At 39.1% G+C, this 17,870-nt stretch overlaps 1 protein-coding gene across 1 annotated transcript in view; it reads right to left on the reverse strand.

Moving 5' to 3' along the window:
* LOC136881409 (dehydrogenase/reductase SDR family member 7) overlaps positions 1-17,870 on the reverse strand; it is a 98,495-nt gene that overhangs the window by 45,822 nt on the left and 34,803 nt on the right. Inside the window, exons 2-4 of the mRNA XM_067154150.2 lie at positions 13,959-14,085; positions 1,405-1,554; positions 1,188-1,297 (exon numbers count right to left, since the gene is read on the reverse strand). Of these exons, the coding sequence (XP_067010251.1) occupies positions 1,188-1,297; positions 1,405-1,554; positions 13,959-14,082 (384 nt within the window). The 5' untranslated portion in view covers positions 14,083-14,085. The remainder of the gene's footprint in view (positions 1-1,187; positions 1,298-1,404; positions 1,555-13,958; positions 14,086-17,870) is intronic.

A 17,870-nucleotide genomic window follows, 5' to 3' on the forward strand; every position in this document is an offset into this window, starting at 1 on the left:
TTATGGATACCATTTCCAGGATATTTTGCTTTTGTTGTATGTGATGATAGGGGCTGCCTGACCGAGACGGTAAAGGCGAGCTCGGTTCACCCGGAAGGACGTGGTTTCAAATCCCCGTCAGGAAGTCATAAAATTTAAGAAACGAGATTTCCACTTCTGGAGCGGCATATGGACCTGAGGTTCATTCAGCCTACCCAAAAATGAATACCAGGTTAATTCCTGGGGGCAAAGGAGGCCGGGCGTAGAGCTAGCCACTCTACCCCATCATGTGCCGAGGTGGAAGCCTTAAACTTCCACCCCTCCAAGGGCCTTCATGGCCTGTACAGAGATGACTTTGCTTTGTATGTGATGATAACATACAGCCAACCCCCTATATATCACCACACAATATACCGGTACCCTCAGTTATCGCCCACGATGAGCAACAAACAGATATTCCTGATGAAAGTGGTATAGTAACTCCCTCGATATAATGCCACCCCTGCCTATCGCTATCCATCATTGGTAGTACTGTTAGAGAAGTGTCATATAGTGTTAAAAGTGTACTTGACATATCGCCAACTGTTGATTTAAAATCAGGAACCCTGAGAATTTATCTTCAAATGGGAACATGCCTTTTACTCAATCCTTTAGGAATATGAAGAAGATGGATACTACTAACCATCATTAGTAGATCACTGTCTCAATTGGCATAGCCCAGGGGATCCACTGTACCTACTGTGAAGGAATGATGATGCATACAGTAGGAATTTCCTTGCAGCTTAACACTGTGGACTGTTTCTGAGAATACTTTTGGAACCCTGGACAAAGCAATTTGAGGGTAGAGAGTTAGGCAGTAGCTCACTTTGACCTGCTATGAACTTTAATCCTGTCTGTGTATCTGTATGTTATACTGAAATCATAAATGAATGCATCTACTTTACTTTACTTATGATAACTGTATAAAATTTGCATGCAACATCTGTTATGGTATTGTACGAATACAAAATACTTACATAAATTAATTGTTGAAGTAATACTATTCCAGAAAATCCCTGTACAGTATATCACTACATAGCATAAGTCATACAAATTAATGTTTTAAAATGTGACCTTGATTTAATGCCACCCTATTTATTGCACCAACTACACTCAGAAAAAACAAAGGGTGTTTATAGCAAGATATAACTGTATTTCAAGACACTTACTGTTCCAAAATGTTTGATGACTTTGTCAAAGCTCTCCTGATGAGTTGCATACGCTGTAATATCGAAAGGTAGAACAAGGACATCATTTTCTGTCAGGTGAGATCCAACTTCTGGAACAAAATCCAATGAAGTCCATGTGTTAAATAGATTAAGTACCATTTAATAAATAAAATACATACATTAATGTTTTACATAACTGCACATGCATACAACTCACCTAGACATTTTGCCTTGACTCGTTCTAGTTCACCAACCCTCCTTGCTGACAACACAAGCTTGACACCACCTCGTGCTAAGGCATATGCCATGTGTTCTCCAATACCACTGGATGCACCGGTCACCCAAACTACTTTCCCTCGAAGACTGTCTATATTTCAGACATTGAGAAGAAGAAAAGCAAAATGACAAAATCAAACATTCAGCGAATTTGATATGACAATCAGCATGGAAGAAAAAAATGTACTGGAAGAATGGAGAAAGGGTGTGATAATTCCAGTATTCAAGAAGGGGAATAGTAAGGAATGTAACAACTATACAGGTATCACCCTCATACACATGTAGCAAAGATCTTTGAGAGAATTAGAGAGAAGACTGAGGGTGAAAGTAGAAAGAAAATAGAGGAAGAGCAATATGGATTTTAAAAAGATAGATCAACTTTTGACCTAATTTTTTTTCATTAAGGAACATGATGGAGAAAAGATGAGACTTCAGAAAAGATTTAGTGATGACTAGGGCCTGGATTTTGATGTAATAACAAAGTGCAAAATATGTAATAGTTTGAATGCATTATTTTTACAAAAAGTTTATATATTCCTTTTATTATGAATTATGGTTATGATAAGAGACAATAAAACTGTTTTAAATACCTCCATATTTTATACCAAAATCATCATTGCTGCTTTAGATAATTTATATAGTCTCTTGCTTACTAATTCTGAGAGTTTAAAGTAATAAATTTCAAGGTTGGGTTCTGTATTGAGTTAAGACTTAACTTAAAATGAATACAAGATTTATTGCTCCACCTTCTCAATACTTAAAATCATTTAACGTTTATCAAAACATTACAATATGATAGTGTCAAGTACTAGTTTCGGTCCGTTTTTTGGACCATCATCAGCCTAGCCGAAATTACAAGCAAAAGACATAAACTAAATTAATATGGATGAACAAGAGGATGGATGGTAGTGGAATGACATACAAGTAAAAACCTTATACATAAGTTACAATAAATATAACCAAAATATGTTAAAATTAACAGATGAATAAAATAATTGTGATGTCGCTTAAAATTTCTTGATGCCAAAGTCTTAGGTTGACGATTAAACTCGTATTGCACATTTAAATTCAAGTGAAGTCTTAAGTTTCTGGAAAGTTCTGAGAGCAAGTTCCACGATGGCGCAGAGGGAATTGTCCAATATAGACTTGACGAATTGAGAAAGCTGGACTTGTTCTATGTAGCATAAACAAATGCTGTGTTTAAAGGAAGTCTCAATTAAGTCGGAACCCAAAGAACCTGAAGAACAAAATTAGAATTAACTCGAAAATCTGATAGAGAAGTACTAAGAGGGTGTGTGTGTGTGTGTGTGTGCGCGCGCGCGCGCGTGCGTGCGTGTGTGAAATGATGAGTACTCACCTTGCGCTTGTTTGGAACGAGCTGCTGGAAGGAGTGCAACAGACCGAGTGTGCGTCACGCAGCGTAGATCAGCAAGAGAGAAGGGATGCGGAGGGGAAGGATGACGAATAATGTTATGCTCTCTAAATAGTTAAGTGTATTACACAGTGTATTGTTGTGGCTAATTTCCTGTTGCCCTCATGCCCTGGAAATGAAACAAATACAGGGTGTCCAGCTTGAATGTATGAAAATGAAAATCCACAGCCTGTTTCCATTCATTTGACCAGGTCAGGAATGGAATGAATTGAAGCCTCCTTCTAGCGGCGAGGATGGGAAATGTGCCGACTGCTGAAGCCTTTCTCACTCCTCTGGGGCAATGATTAATGAATAATTAATGAAATGATATTGGAGAGTGTTGCTGGAATTAAAAATGATGGGAAAACCGGAGTACCCAGAGAAAAACCTGTCCCACCTCTACTTTGTCCAGCACAAATCTCACATGGAGTGACCGGGATCTGAACCACGGAACCCAGCAGTGAGAGGCCGGTGCACTGCCGCCTGAGCCACAGAGGCTCTTGAATGCATAATAAAAGAAAAATTAATATCTTGAGAATTAATAAAGATAATCATTGTCAGTTTGGTTCTAGTAGTAGAGAAACTCAAAATGTTTCTTTACATCCCTAATACACCTCGATATGCGTATTATTAGTGATGCAACAGATGCCGAATCTGTATTGCACTTTGACTTTCTGAACCCTTGAATTTAGAAATGTTCATATCCACCGTATAACCCTTACGTCCAATCCTATTCCCTCCAATTTCTTTAATAATATTCCATGTTCCAATCTATCAAAGGCTTTGGAAAGATCTATGGCTATGCAATCTAACTGGCCTCCTGAATCCGACTGATCTGATATGCCCTGCTAAAATCCCACCAGTTGTGCCTCACAAGAAAATTTCTTTCTAAATCCATACTGGCTCCCCATGAACCAATTTTTATCATCACATATCCCTCTGATATACTTTGCTATTAAACTCTCCAGTATTTTACCAACTATACTGGTCAGGCTGATTGGTCTGTAGTTCTCTGGTTTCCTTTTATCACCCTTTCCTTTATAAATTGGTATTATTATAGATTCCTTCCATTCCTTTGGTATTACACTATTATTTATGACATAGTCAAAGAGAAATATTAAATAAGGCACTATGTACAACCCCATTGTCCTTAATACCTCCCCAGTAATTTGATCACTTCCTGCTGCTTTTCCTTGCTGAAGCAGTTGGATTTCTCTGAAAATATCTTCATTTGTGAATGAGAACCTTCTTGTTTCCCTATATATCTCTCCCTCTCTATCTTCTGTTTCGGTTTCCAACTCCTGACAATCTTCTACTGAATCTCTGAATTCCCTACTAAATAGATTTGCTTTCTCATTATCTATTAAATAGTGTTCAACCCTTTCTCCCACCATTCACCCCCTTCTCCCACCATGGCAGAGGCCATCCAGATGGCACTTCAATCAGTGTTGAAGCCGACTGTCATGATGAATAGTGTCCTATATAATTGGTACTAGTTTCGACCCTACATACAGTGGATCATCTTCAGCTATGATCTAATTGGAAATATATGTTTAAATACAACCAATAATAAAGAATACAATTTAGTCTGTCTTAATTTAAAATCTAAGTCTAAAACATTGATGAAGTCTGACTACACATTTAAAACTGAATCCAAAATGACACATCAAAACTGCTGCAGTTGGTGTTGAACCATGCCATCGTTCTTATAATAACCAAATATCCTTGAGTTGATCTGGGAATTGGTATGCCTTATCTGTATAGTTGAGCCATTTGATTTATAAAATATCTCTTGTTGAACAGTAACATAAGCTAACAGTATTGAACATGTGGACCTTCCTCTACTATTTGATAGTCAATATAGACCATAATGAAATTCATAACTTATGTGTCCTGATGAAGTCTGAAACCAATGCCCACTACAACAGTGCAAGTCTATATGCCTACTGGTTCAGCGGATGATGTGGAAATTGAAAGAATATATGAAGAGATAGAAGATTTAATACAATATGTAAAAAGTGACGACAACTTAATTGTGATGGGAGACTGGAATTCAGTGGTAGGCCAGGGAAGAATGCAGTAGGAGAATTCAGATTGGGACAAACGAATGAAAGAGGAAGTCGGCTGGTTGAATTCTGCACCAATCACAATTTAGTCCTTGCTAATATTGGTTAAAACACCACAAACAACAGCTGTACACATGGACGAGACCTAGAGACACTGGAAGGTATCAAATAGACTTCATTATGATTACGCACAGATTCAGTAACCAGGTGTTGGATTGCAAAACTTTCCCAGGAGCAGACGTGGACTCTGAGCACAACTTGTTGGTCATGAAATGCTGTCTGAAGTTGAAGAAATTGAAGAAAGGAAGGAATCCAGGGAGTTGGGATCTAGACAAGTTGAAAGAAAAGAGTCTGAAGGATTCTTTCAAGGAACATGTTACACAAGGACTAAATGGAAAGGCTGAAGGAAACACAGTAGAAGAAGAATAGGCAGTCATGAAGAATGAGGTCAGTAGGGCTGCTCAAGAGATGTTAGGAAGAAAGGAAAGATAAACTAAGAATCAACTGATAACTCAAGAGATACTAGACCTGATCGATGAACGACGAAAATACAAGAATGCAAAAAATGAAGAGAGCAGAAAAGAATAGGCGATTAAAGAATGAAGTGGATAGGAAGTGCAGGGAAGATAAGGAAGAATGGCTGAAGCAGAAGTGCAAGGATGTTGAAAGTAGTATGGTCCTGGAAAGGTAGATGCTGCATACAGGAAAATCAAGAAAACCTTTGGAGAAAGGAAAACTAGGTGTATGAATATTAAGAGCTCAGATGGAAAACCACTTCTAGGGAAAGAAGACAAGGCAGAAAGATTCCAAGAACATATCCAACAGTTGTATCAAGGTAAGGACATAGATGATATGGTTCTGGAACAAGAAGAGGCTATTGATGCTGATGAAATGGGTGACCCAATTTCAAAGTCAGAATTCAACAGAGCTTTGAGAGACCTAAATAGGAACAAAACACCTGCAATTGATGACATTCCCTCTGAATTACTGACTGCTTTAGGAGAAACCAGCATGGCGAGGTTATTCCATTTAGTGTGCAAGATGCATGAGACAGGAGAAGTGCCATCCGATTTTCGGCAGAATATTGTTATACCTATTCCCAAGAAAGCCGATGCTGACAAGTGTGAAAACTACCACACCATTAGTTTAGAATCTCACACATGCAAAATTCTAACATGTATTATTTACAGAAGAATGGAAAGACAAGTTGAAACTGAGTTGGGAGAAGATCAGCTTGGCTTCAGAAGAAATGTAGGAACACGTGAAGCAATCCCGAATTTACATCTGATCTTGGAGGAACGAATTAAGAAGGGCAAGCCCACATACATGGTGATCACAGATCTAGAAAAAGCATTTGATAATGTTGATTGGACCAAGCTCTTTGTGATTCTGAAGGTGATTCGGATCAGGTACCAAGAAAGAAGAATGATCTATAATCTATATAAAAATCAGTCTGCAGTGATAAGAGTCAAGGGCTTTGAAAAAGCAGCAGCAACCCAGAAAGGAGTGAGGCAAGGCTGCATTTCTCCCTCCCCCCCCTCCTTTTCAGTGTTTACATAAAACAGGCAGTAAAGGAAATCAAGGAAGAATTTGGAAAGGGAATCACAATCCAAGGAGAGGAAATCAAAACCGTGAGATTTTCCAATGATATTGTTATTTTATCTCAGACTGCAGAAGATCTGGAGAAGTTGCTGAATGATATGAACGGAGTCTTGGGTGAGGAGTACAAGATGAAAATAAGTAAGTCCAAAACAAAAGTAATGGAGTGCAGTCATACAAAGTCAGGTGATGCAGGAAATACTAGATTAGGAAATGAAGTCTTAAAGGAAGCAGATGAATATTGTTACTTGGGTAGTAAAATAACTAACAGTGGCAGTAGTAAGAACGACATAAAATGCAGACTAGCACCAAGCAAAGAAGGCCTATCTTAAGAAAAGGTATTTGCTCACTTCGAACATTGATGTAGGAATTACAAAGATGTTTTTGAAGACTTTTGTCTGGAGCGTGGCATTGTATGGAAGCGAAACATGGACGATAACTAGCTCAGAAAGAAAGAGAATAGAAGCTTTTGAAATGTGGTGTTACAGAAGAATGCTGAAGGTGAGATGGAAAGATCGAATCATGAATGAAGAGATACTGAATCAAAATGGTGGAAGAAGATCAGTTTGGCTAAATTTGACGAGAAGTAGAGATAGAATGATAGGACACATCTTAAGACACCCAGGACTTGTTCAGTTGGTTCATGAAGGAAGTGTAGGTGGTAAAAACGGTAGGGGTAGACGAAGGTATGAATATGACAAGCAGATTAGAGCAGATGTAAGATGCAATAGTTATGTAAAAATGAAAAGGTTACCAGAGGATAGGGTGGCACTGAGGGCTGCATCACACCAGTCTATGGACTGATGACTCAAACAACAACGTGTCCTGATGAAGCTGGAAGATAGAAATTAACTCATCAGGTGCTGAGAGTAAATGAATGTAGAAGAGCTGGACTTGATAGGGAGACAAGTACAAGTATTTGAAGATGTGGAGAGTGTCCTTGTCCTTTTGTGTTATCATGTTTGTATTTGTCTCCTCTTTCACTTGCTCCCTCTTCCAGTGGCAAACTGCCATTGTGATTACCCTATCATGAGTTTCTATTCAAGTTCCTTATCTTTCTACACCGGGCGAATCAGCTAAGGTCACTTAACTCATGAACCGTTATTTAAAGATATTGAAAAGTCTATTTTAACTCTCAGTAACATTAACAGGGGCTCGTAATCAAACTAGTAGTATTTTTCCAGAGTGTTAACATCTGCCAATATAACAGTAAAACCTTTGTATTTTATGGAACATTTTCTACAGCTAGCATTAAAGATATGAAAATTGTATATTCAAGGGTGTGTTTATTTTCAAAATCTGACTAGCAGTTCTCAAGAAACTATTATATCTACAAACATGCTTCATTCACCAGCCACTTGCCACCCTGTTCAAAAGAATCACTATCCAGACAACCAAGGTACATGCTACGTACGAATTCTAAGCTTTTTACATACAGCGGTCCTTCACCTTCTTCTGACAGCTAGCTATTTCCTCTAACGTCCACGTATGATACCACTGTATGATTTAAAATGTGACATTTAATCAGTTCACATAATGTTTGCAAGTTAACCAAAGTTAACATTATACCTCAGGATAATGTCTCTTAGAGCCATTGCGTATCATCTCCCCCTTTCATAACACTCATTCATTGAGCTCCTGGGCCAGGCTGTGGATCAGTGACCTCCATCCACTTCTCACACCTCTCTGGACACAAGAGAAGTGCTTCTCTTCTAGAGTTCTCCTTAAATGTTCTGATTCACTTCAACATAGAGTATTATATAGGCTATTATTACAGTAGACTTGTCACACCAAAAGGCTACCTTTGACAGCTTTAAAAGCTTTAAATCATATAAAGTTATGACTGTATGACTGTGTAGTTATGTTTATGGTAGAGCAAATTTGTAGCTTTCAGGAACAGGTGAAGGATCACTGAACATCAACAGGCTTAGGACTGAATGTAGCACAAGCCTTGTCTGCCTGGTTAGTGATTTATTCAAACAGGGCGCCCCACAGATGATGAATGAAGCATATTCAAAGGCATTCCATTTTCTCTAGATAGAGAGAAAATCCAAAAAGGATAGCTGCCTTTGTATAATGGTTTTTTACTTACAGAAGAAAAGGTGGACTGTATGAAGATACAGCCTCATAATTAGTTTTTTCAAATAATATTTCAATATTATTTTGAGTGAATGTGTCTATTATTAACTAGTTTTTTGTTTGTTTGTTTGTTTGTTTGTTTGTTTGTTTGTTTGTTTGTTTGTTTGTTTGTTTGTTTGTTTTTCAAGATTCCCCTGAAGAGGTCCCAGAATGGAAACATTTATTTCATTTGTAATTTTTTGTACCAGGCCTATACAAAACACTATAAAACCATAACTGTCCCAGAACCCACTTACGCTTGTGAAACTCGACTCCAAATTAAAAACGTAAAAACTGATCTACTCCTCAAAACTGAACAGAGAATCATCAGAACTTGCATAAATAAAAAATACCAGGTCGAAGGAGTCTGGAGAATCCTTCCCAATTAAACCGTTTATTGAGAGATTGACCCAATTACCAGCACAATGAAGAAGAAAAGAATCTTGTATTTTCTTCACATCTTGCAACTGCCAGGAAACAGGATTTTATGACTACTAGTGATATCTTGGAAATAAGACAGGACAATGGATTCATGAAATTCAGCAAGATCTCAGGATAGCAGATGCAGAGAATAAAAATAAAAATCAACACCCTTCTTTAAGACTCACAAATTTTCATCAGAAATTACACATAGAAGGGCTATAGAGATTTCAGACGAATTGAGAAAATTTTGATTGGAGCAAATGAAAAAATACTGGGCAGATCACAAGAACCAAACAGTACGACCTTCAAAGAGAAAAAGAACATCATCATCATCATCATCATCATCATCATCATAATTATGGTGAAAATGAAAATCCACAGCCTGTTTCCAGTCATTCGACCGGGTCAGGAATGGAATGAATGAAGCCCCCATCTAGCGGCAAGGATAGGAATTGTGCCGGCTGCCGAAGCCTGTCGCACTCCTCTGGGGCAATGATTAATGAATGACAGATGAAATGAAATGATATTGGAGAGTGTTGCTGGAATGATATATATGACAGGGAAAACCGGAGTACCCGGAGAAAAACCTGTCTGCCTCCGCTTTGTCCAGCACAAATCTTGCATGGAGTGACCGGGATTTGAACCACGGAACCCAGCGGTGAGAGGCCGGCGCGCTGCCGCCTGAGCCACGGAGGCTAGCATAATTATGGTGATTTACAATTTGAAGAGATTCCCTAAGAATAATAGTGGCAATTTCTTCCAGTTCCAACAACTTACTACAGTAATTCCAAATTCCAAAACGAGTTAATGCAGAATTTAGATATCACTCCTTGACCACCAAACAGCAGCCCAGCCCTCCCACTTCTGGAACAGGACGTTGTATTTCTCCTCTATATGTTCGTACTGCCTCTTCTTTCAGCATCAGCTTCTTCTGCTTGTATGTTTCCTCTTTAAAACCTCACTGTTGGATAGATAACAAAGACAATGTTCTGCTTTTCATCAATAGCTATGATGCTAGCAATCTTATGGGAGCCCTCAGATGAAATACATGGTAGTTCTTCAAATACTTCAAACTTGCTCAACTTTTTGAGGAAACTAGCAATACAGCTCTGCAAACTGTAGTGCCTATTGTTTCTCAACAGATCCCCTTTGTGGCAGAAATTAAGAACATGGGGAAAGGTTTCATTCTCATTGCAGTGATGGCAACGGATTTTGAAAATAATCACACCCCTGAAATTACAACGACCATGATTCTAATGACAGAGGTAGAAAGCAGTGCAGCTCCATTTTTAAAAGAACAAAATCACCCACAAATTAAATAAAGGATTTTTCTTCTATATTCTATCTGTTCTTTGTCACTAAAGATAGCTTTCTCTACATTATCATTAGAAGTGGTGGTGGTGGTGATTATTGTTTTAAGAGGAAGTACAACCTGACAACTATCCTCTGTACTGGATGGTTCATCAGCCCCTTATATTTTTTTGAGATAGGTAACCCAACTAATGCATACATCATAGTCATATGAAAAACAACACTACCTGCTTCTTTATGGCCTTTGTACAATAATGTCAATTTATAATAATGCTCACGAATATGGTAGAAATCATTAGCGGCAGTGTTATTTCTATTACCGGTACTTAAACTATAATCAACATGCTAACTATGCACTATGGTTCGTGGTAGCTAAGGTGGTTAAATCACACATCACTGCTCTAGCATCAGCCAAGCTGTTTACTATTAGGTTTGACTCACAGGGTGGAACACTTTTTTTCTTCGATTAACGCTGTTTACAGTAACCGTAATGTGGCCCCATATCAACCTGTTCCTTTCTTTCTTTCTTTCTTTCTTTCTTTCTTTCTTTCTTTCTTTCTTAATCTGTTTACCCTCCATTGTTGGTTCTTTCCTCGGACTCAGAGAGGGATCCCATCTCTACCACCTTAAAGGTAGTGTCCTGGAGCGTGAGACATTGGGTTGGGGATACAACTGGGGAGGTGGACCAGTACCTCACCCAAGCAGCCTCACCTGCTATGCTGAACAAGAGCCTTTGCGGTGGGGGGAGGGGGGGGGAGATTAGAAGGGATAGACAAAGAAGAGGGAAAGAAGCGGCTGTGGCCTTAAGTTAGGTACCATCCTGACATTTGCGTGGAGGAGAAGTGGGAAATCACGGAAAACCACTTCGAGGATGGCTGAGGTGAGAATCATCTCCCTTCTACTCGGTTGACCTCCTGAGGCTGAGAGGACCCCCGTTCCAGCCCTCATACCACTTTTCAAATTTCGTGGAATCAAACCCGGGCTTCTGGGGGTGGCAGCTAATCACACTAACCACTACATCACAGAGGTGGACACCCCTTAAAACCAATAGCAAATAAATATTGATTATTGTATCCCCGCTAAAATGGAGCACCTCTGTAGTTCAAAAAATTTTCCTGGTGGTGGATTCGAACCACTACACTGCTGGTACACACCTGGCGCTCCAGTCCTTAACGGATTCAGCCACAAAGTCAACATACATCATTCTTGTTCGAGATTTAGTAGTTAAGTATGCCTGTTCCACCTAGAAAGTTAATATCCGTGTCAAAGTCTTCAATGATGGTTTACAGTGTTCAGTTAACTTCTTTACATTATAGAGCATGTGGCATAACCTATTAATTCGGTCGTATTACGGGTACCCGTGTTTTTTTCAAGGCACAATTAATCACATGTTTGCAGAATGATCCTTAGTATTTGGCACAAAAATGTACATAGTAGTTTTTCATTTCCTAGCTGCCTCTGAGGATCAGTGGTAGAGTGTCGGCCTCCGGATCCCCAGATAGTGGGTTCAAACCCGGCAGAGGTAGTCGGATTTTTGAAGGGCGGAAAAAAGTCTATTCGACACTCCATGACACATGATGTCGGTATATAAAAGATCACTGGTAACACATTTGGTGTTTATCTGACAAAATTCATTAAATCTTAGCCATAGACACCCAAGAGAGTTTCGGTTTACTCGGTCTGCCATCTAGTAGGCCTAGAGTAAAACAGAATGTCGAAATTGATGAACAGACTGCCAGATGACATCAAATTGAAATGTCTGCACACGGTAGCTGAGGCATTGTTGTTGTTGTTGTTGTTGCTGTCGTCGTCGCCGTCGTCGTTGTTGTTGTTGTTGTTGTTTCCTATGTCCATGGATCAATTTACAGTGATGACACACAGGTAGGGAAGAGCCTTATCAGCCATAAGGAGAAATTTCGAGTTATCTGGTGTTCATAAAACTAAATTACAAGGTTCTTTAAGTTATATGCATTATTTGGGTTGCCTATCTCAGAAAAAATAAGGGGCTGGTGAACCACCTGGTATAACATTAATCAGAGAGAAAATGGAAGGGATCCAACACTTTAAGGTATTGGCCAAAGGAAGGCAAGGGCCACGAAGGGTGTGAAAATGAAAGTCTCCTTACACCTCAAGTGCTCGAGGATAGATGAAAGACAGGAGCCTGGCACAAGTAAGTGGAAGCAATACCAGGACTCAGCTAAGGGCCCCGTGGTCGCCAACCCACACTCCCAAGTTGAGAGTCCCTGGGGCCACTTTTAGTCACCTCTTACGACAGGCAGGGGATACCGTGGGTGTTATTCTACTGCCCCCACCCATGGAGGGACATTACCATTAGAATTATTCTTTATCTTTTATTCTATATTGTAATTAGATTACTGAATTTATATTGTGTGCTATTCTTTTTCTTTGTTAGTGGCTTTACGTCGCACCGACACAGATAGGTCTTATGGCGACGATGGGATAGGAAAGGCCTAGGAGTTGGAAGGAAGCGGCCATGGCCTTAATTAAGGTACAGCCCCAGCATTTGCCTGGTGTGAAAATGGGAAACCACGGAAAACCATCTTCAGGGCTGCCGATAGTGAGATTCGAACCTACTATCTCCTGGATGCAAGCTCACAGCCGCGCGCCTCTACGCACACGGCCAACTCGCCCGGTGTGCTATTCTTTGTCGGCTTGGCAATCTCAATAATAATAATAATAATAATAATAATAATAATAATAATAATAATAATAACATCTCAACTGATAATGGCACTCAGGAAAAGTGCTGCAAGTTCAGTTATGAGACCCTTAGTAACATTAGTAAAAGTAAAAACATATTTTGATAACTTCAACAGTTTATGAATTATATGAGGTGAATAATCCTGTTTATAACTTGAAAATTACTCCTACATCACAGTGACTCAACATGTTGAACAGAGCACAGTAACAAGACCTCAAAAAGTTTTAACTCACCTCTGTAATACAGTAGGGTTTTTTTGTTTTGTTTTTTGTTTTGTTTTTTAACACAGCACTAACACATCCAAGGTTTTTGACAATAGAAGAATGGGAAAGAGGTAGGACTGGAAATGTAACAGCTGTTGCCTTAATTAAGGTACATCCCCAGTTTTTGCCTGGTGTAAAAATAGGAAACCACTTTCAGGGCTGCCAATGATGGGATTCAAACCCACTCAAGCTCACAGCTATGCGATTAACTGCACAGGCAACTTGCTTGGTACATGCTTGTATCCTCCCTCCTAGTTCCCCATCATTAAGATGCACAATTTTATGTATTTCCTTTCCAATGCATGTATTCAGTATAGAATAGAATACATTCATGCAATATCATCATATGATCATAAATAATTGATATTCTATAACACAAACAATGACACTCCTATTAAAGATGTTCACGTCCCATTATAGAGCAATGATGTCTAAAAGAATCTACAAATAATCCATCAAATTTCTTGAGAAGATGTATTCACAACCAAACATAAATACTAAAGATATTAAAAAACAATACATTCAATTGTGGCTAAATAATCACCAACATATATTCCCACATAAGCACAGAGACTGACTTACCTACAGATTTCCCAAACTTTTCTGACCATGCCAATGCCAAATCACAGTCAACGAGCAGAAGGACCACGATATATACCACGAAGTATATAAAAGTCAAAAGACCAATGAATGTGAAGAAGTCCATGTCCTAACAAAAAAAATATATATATATATTTATGAACTATTAACCAGTATGAAGGAGATATTAAATGATGTAAGGTCATCACATACATACATACATACACACTAGAGGCCTGCAAAAGCAGTTTAGAATCTGTTTGACTTTGACTCAGCCAAATATTTTATGGCAGATCAGTCTTCCCCTTGAATATACCATTGCTTAAGAGACAACACCACATAGCCGACAGAATACAGACAAATGCAGTAGTTCAATATCACATAACTAGACTGCCTGACAAACAAACTGAAGCACCCAGAAGAAATGGTCAGATGTTAATGTAACTTCATAAATGATTAGAGTTGCAATTATCGGTGACAGGTAGAATGGCCAACAGAATGCATTAGTTTTGTTTATGTTTAGTGTTGTTACTAAGCCTGGTAGCGCACATAAGGGGCATGAACAGCATCAGATGTTGAGCAATCACTGTGAAGGATGCGGAGATGCCATTCACTCATGTGAGACGGCGTTATCAGCACCTGACAGAGTTTGAAAGGGGCCTCATTGTGGGTCTCCATTTGGCTGGCTGGTCGAATTGTGCAATGTCCAGATTTGTGGGGCATTCAGATGTGACAGTGCTGGATGCCCGATGCTGGACTGCATAGGGATGTGAGGGCAGGCATATTCTCATCATGGTTCCAGTTGACCATGTCTGATCATCGCAAGGAAGGATCCCCGTATTCTTCACCATGCAAACTGTAACCACTTCACATCTGCGCCTGCCATCCGAGAACACGTAATGGACTCCCTGCAACATTCTGCGTCATCCCGTACCACTGGTCGGAGACTAGCAGCAGCTGGACTAGAGAATTACTGTCCTATGCGTAGGCTGCTGTTAACACCACAACACAAATGGCTGCGTTTGGAGTGGTGGCATAACCGGGAAGCATGGACTGCTAATGAATGACGTTGCTTTGTGTCCAGAGATGAATCGCGGTTCTGTACTACCCTCATTAACCAACCTCTGCGAGTATGGCAGCAACCTGGGGAGAGATCCCATTCTTCCAATGTTTTGGAGAGGCATAGCGGTGTTGCTCCTGGTGTGAGGAGCCATCGGGTATGACTTAAGGTCACGGCTGTTAATGATTGATGGCACTTTGACAGCACAACGGTACATCACGGATATCCTGCATCCTCACGTGTTATCTCTCATGCAACAGTATCGTGGTGCCATTTTTCAACAAGACAGTGCTTGTCCGCACACGGCACATGACTCTATGAGCTGTCTGCATGATGTTGAGGTACTCCCGTGGTGAGAAAGATCCCCAGATCTGTCCTCAATAGAACGTGTGTGGAACCAGCTCGGACACAAACTCCATCCCAGTGCCAGTACCCAGGATATCAAGGATCAATTACAATAGTTGTGGGCCAGCTTGCCTCAAGAGAGGATACAACAGCTTTATGACACCCTTCCCAACCAAATCAATACATTAATCCAGGCCAGAGGTGCTGCAACACCATACTGATAAGTGGGCTCATAGTGCCAAGTTCCTTGTCAATTTGACTCAATTTTTTAATCATTGAAATAACATCACATACCCTCTCAACACGTGAAGTTTCAATTTGTTTCCTCCTCCCCTTCTGGATTCTTCAATTTTATTTCAGGCATTGTAACATACAGAAATAGGTTTTAAATATGTTTTGATATATGCCTTCTCCATGACTGTGAAATAATGCTTTATGAATTTATAAAAACACACTGTTACCAGTCACTTTCAAGACTAAAAATAAAATCGATATGAATCCACAACCACCAATAATGCAATCTCAACCTAAAATTCATAAATCTGGTCAGACCAAATTGTAGCCTGTGAAAAGAATAAGAATTATATCAGAAGAACTGGAGGTTCTACTGTACATAACATAACTGATAATCAGTAATAGATAGTAAGTAAGGAACAGTTAATTATAATTAACAACATCAGGCTGTCTCCTTGATGAAAAATCTAAGAATTTTATACTAATTGACAAAGAAGACAATATTGCATTCTCCCCTCCCACAGTTTCATTAGTAACAAAGTCCTTCAAGTGGGTAGGAGGTCATCTAGTGCAAGAATTTTGCCTTAAAATTTGCTTCTCATCGAGTTAGCTGTTCTCTTTAGGATGCAGCTAGTGTCCACCAGTCTGTGTATCAGGAGACCTTGTTTGATGGACCTGAAATGGTTCACTACTATCTCCTAAAGGTTCTATAGCTGTGGGTCCATAAATGTAATTTCCAGTGTGAGGTGTCTAGTAGTTGTTTCCCTTCTGTCAGGGTACCTGATATAGGCATATTGATTGGTTAAAAATAAGATACCTCAAAGAAGCTAGATCTGAGTTACATGAGATTGAAAGTTTACATCTATAAAATCAGACATTCCTGGTAGCTTCTTATTCTTTTATCCTTCTGAGCCACTGTAGAATGATACATAATGTTTTGTTCCTGTTCAAAACTACTGTATTTCAAAAGAGTGCAGTTATGAAAAGTTCAACACAACAATATTGCCCGCTGGTGAATCATCAGACATTTATTGGTAGGTATCTAAGATCGGTCAACTTTGAGTAATCCTAAAATCAAATCACTAAATGACCACTCCTATAATTGCAGGCGAAGGCTTACCCTAGTCCGCAATACATTCTGTACCTAGCGGGTTGCTATGCGAGTAACACTTTCGTTAATGTTTTGATATATGTCATTTTCATCCTTAATAATGTGCCTGCATGCAGCCATCTTTGATTACTACCTGTCAACCCAGAAAGCATACACTTCCTCTGATCATGGAAGAATACTATTCTCTGATAGATACTCTTTGATTCTTTGACCTTCCCCAGCTTCTAACAATACACAACAGATGGCAGGACGTTCCTAATAACTTACATGCTGCTAAGAGAAAACAGACGATGTACGCACAGACAGCAAAGTATCAAGTCGACTAGCCTTCTGTATATGATCATTAATAATGCGCAGGGACAAACTCTTGAAAAAGTGGGCATCTTCTTACCCGAACCAGTATTCAGTCATGGCCAATTGTATATTACATTATCTCAAGCAAGATTGTTTGAAAATGTTAAGATCCAGATATACCCAAATGGTCGATGCGCAGTCAATATTGTATGGAAAGAAGTGTTATAAACTACATTATGAATGAATCAGTTATTAAAAATAGGGGAGGATTTCCACCAATCAATACTTATTTATTGTATATATTAAACTAAAGGACCGGTTTCGACCTCATATTCAAGGTCATCTTCAGCTGAACCATACATACATATTTATATAATGAAGCTTTGATTAAGATTGTGGTGTTGAAGGAATGCCATATGATGATGATGTACATTTAGTTACATACAAATGGGGCACGTCTTAGCGTGAACTGGCGTATATGTCATTCTGTACAATATTGCACCTGTATGTCTAAAATGTTGAAGGTCTTAAAACTAGTGTATAAAACACGTCTTTTCCTAAACTAACTTATATATATGTACAAGACATTACAAGCTCGCATGTCAAACACAACTCAGCTACACCAACAGCAATAAACATAACATTATTGCACAGCTACAAATGTTGAAGGTCTTAAAACTAGTGTATAAAACACGTCTTTTCCTAAACTAACTTATATATATGTACAAGACATTACAAGCTCGCATGTCAAACACAACTCAGCTACACCAACAACAATAAACATAACATTATTGCACAGCTACAAATGGGAAAGGAGCCACTACTTTGAAACCAATGTCATCCAAATTTACGGACGCCAAAAAGACAACAT

This window comes from Anabrus simplex, chromosome 1, assembly GCF_040414725.1.
Source record: "Anabrus simplex isolate iqAnaSimp1 chromosome 1, ASM4041472v1, whole genome shotgun sequence".
NCBI classification, from domain to species: domain Eukaryota; kingdom Metazoa; phylum Arthropoda; class Insecta; order Orthoptera; family Tettigoniidae; genus Anabrus; species Anabrus simplex.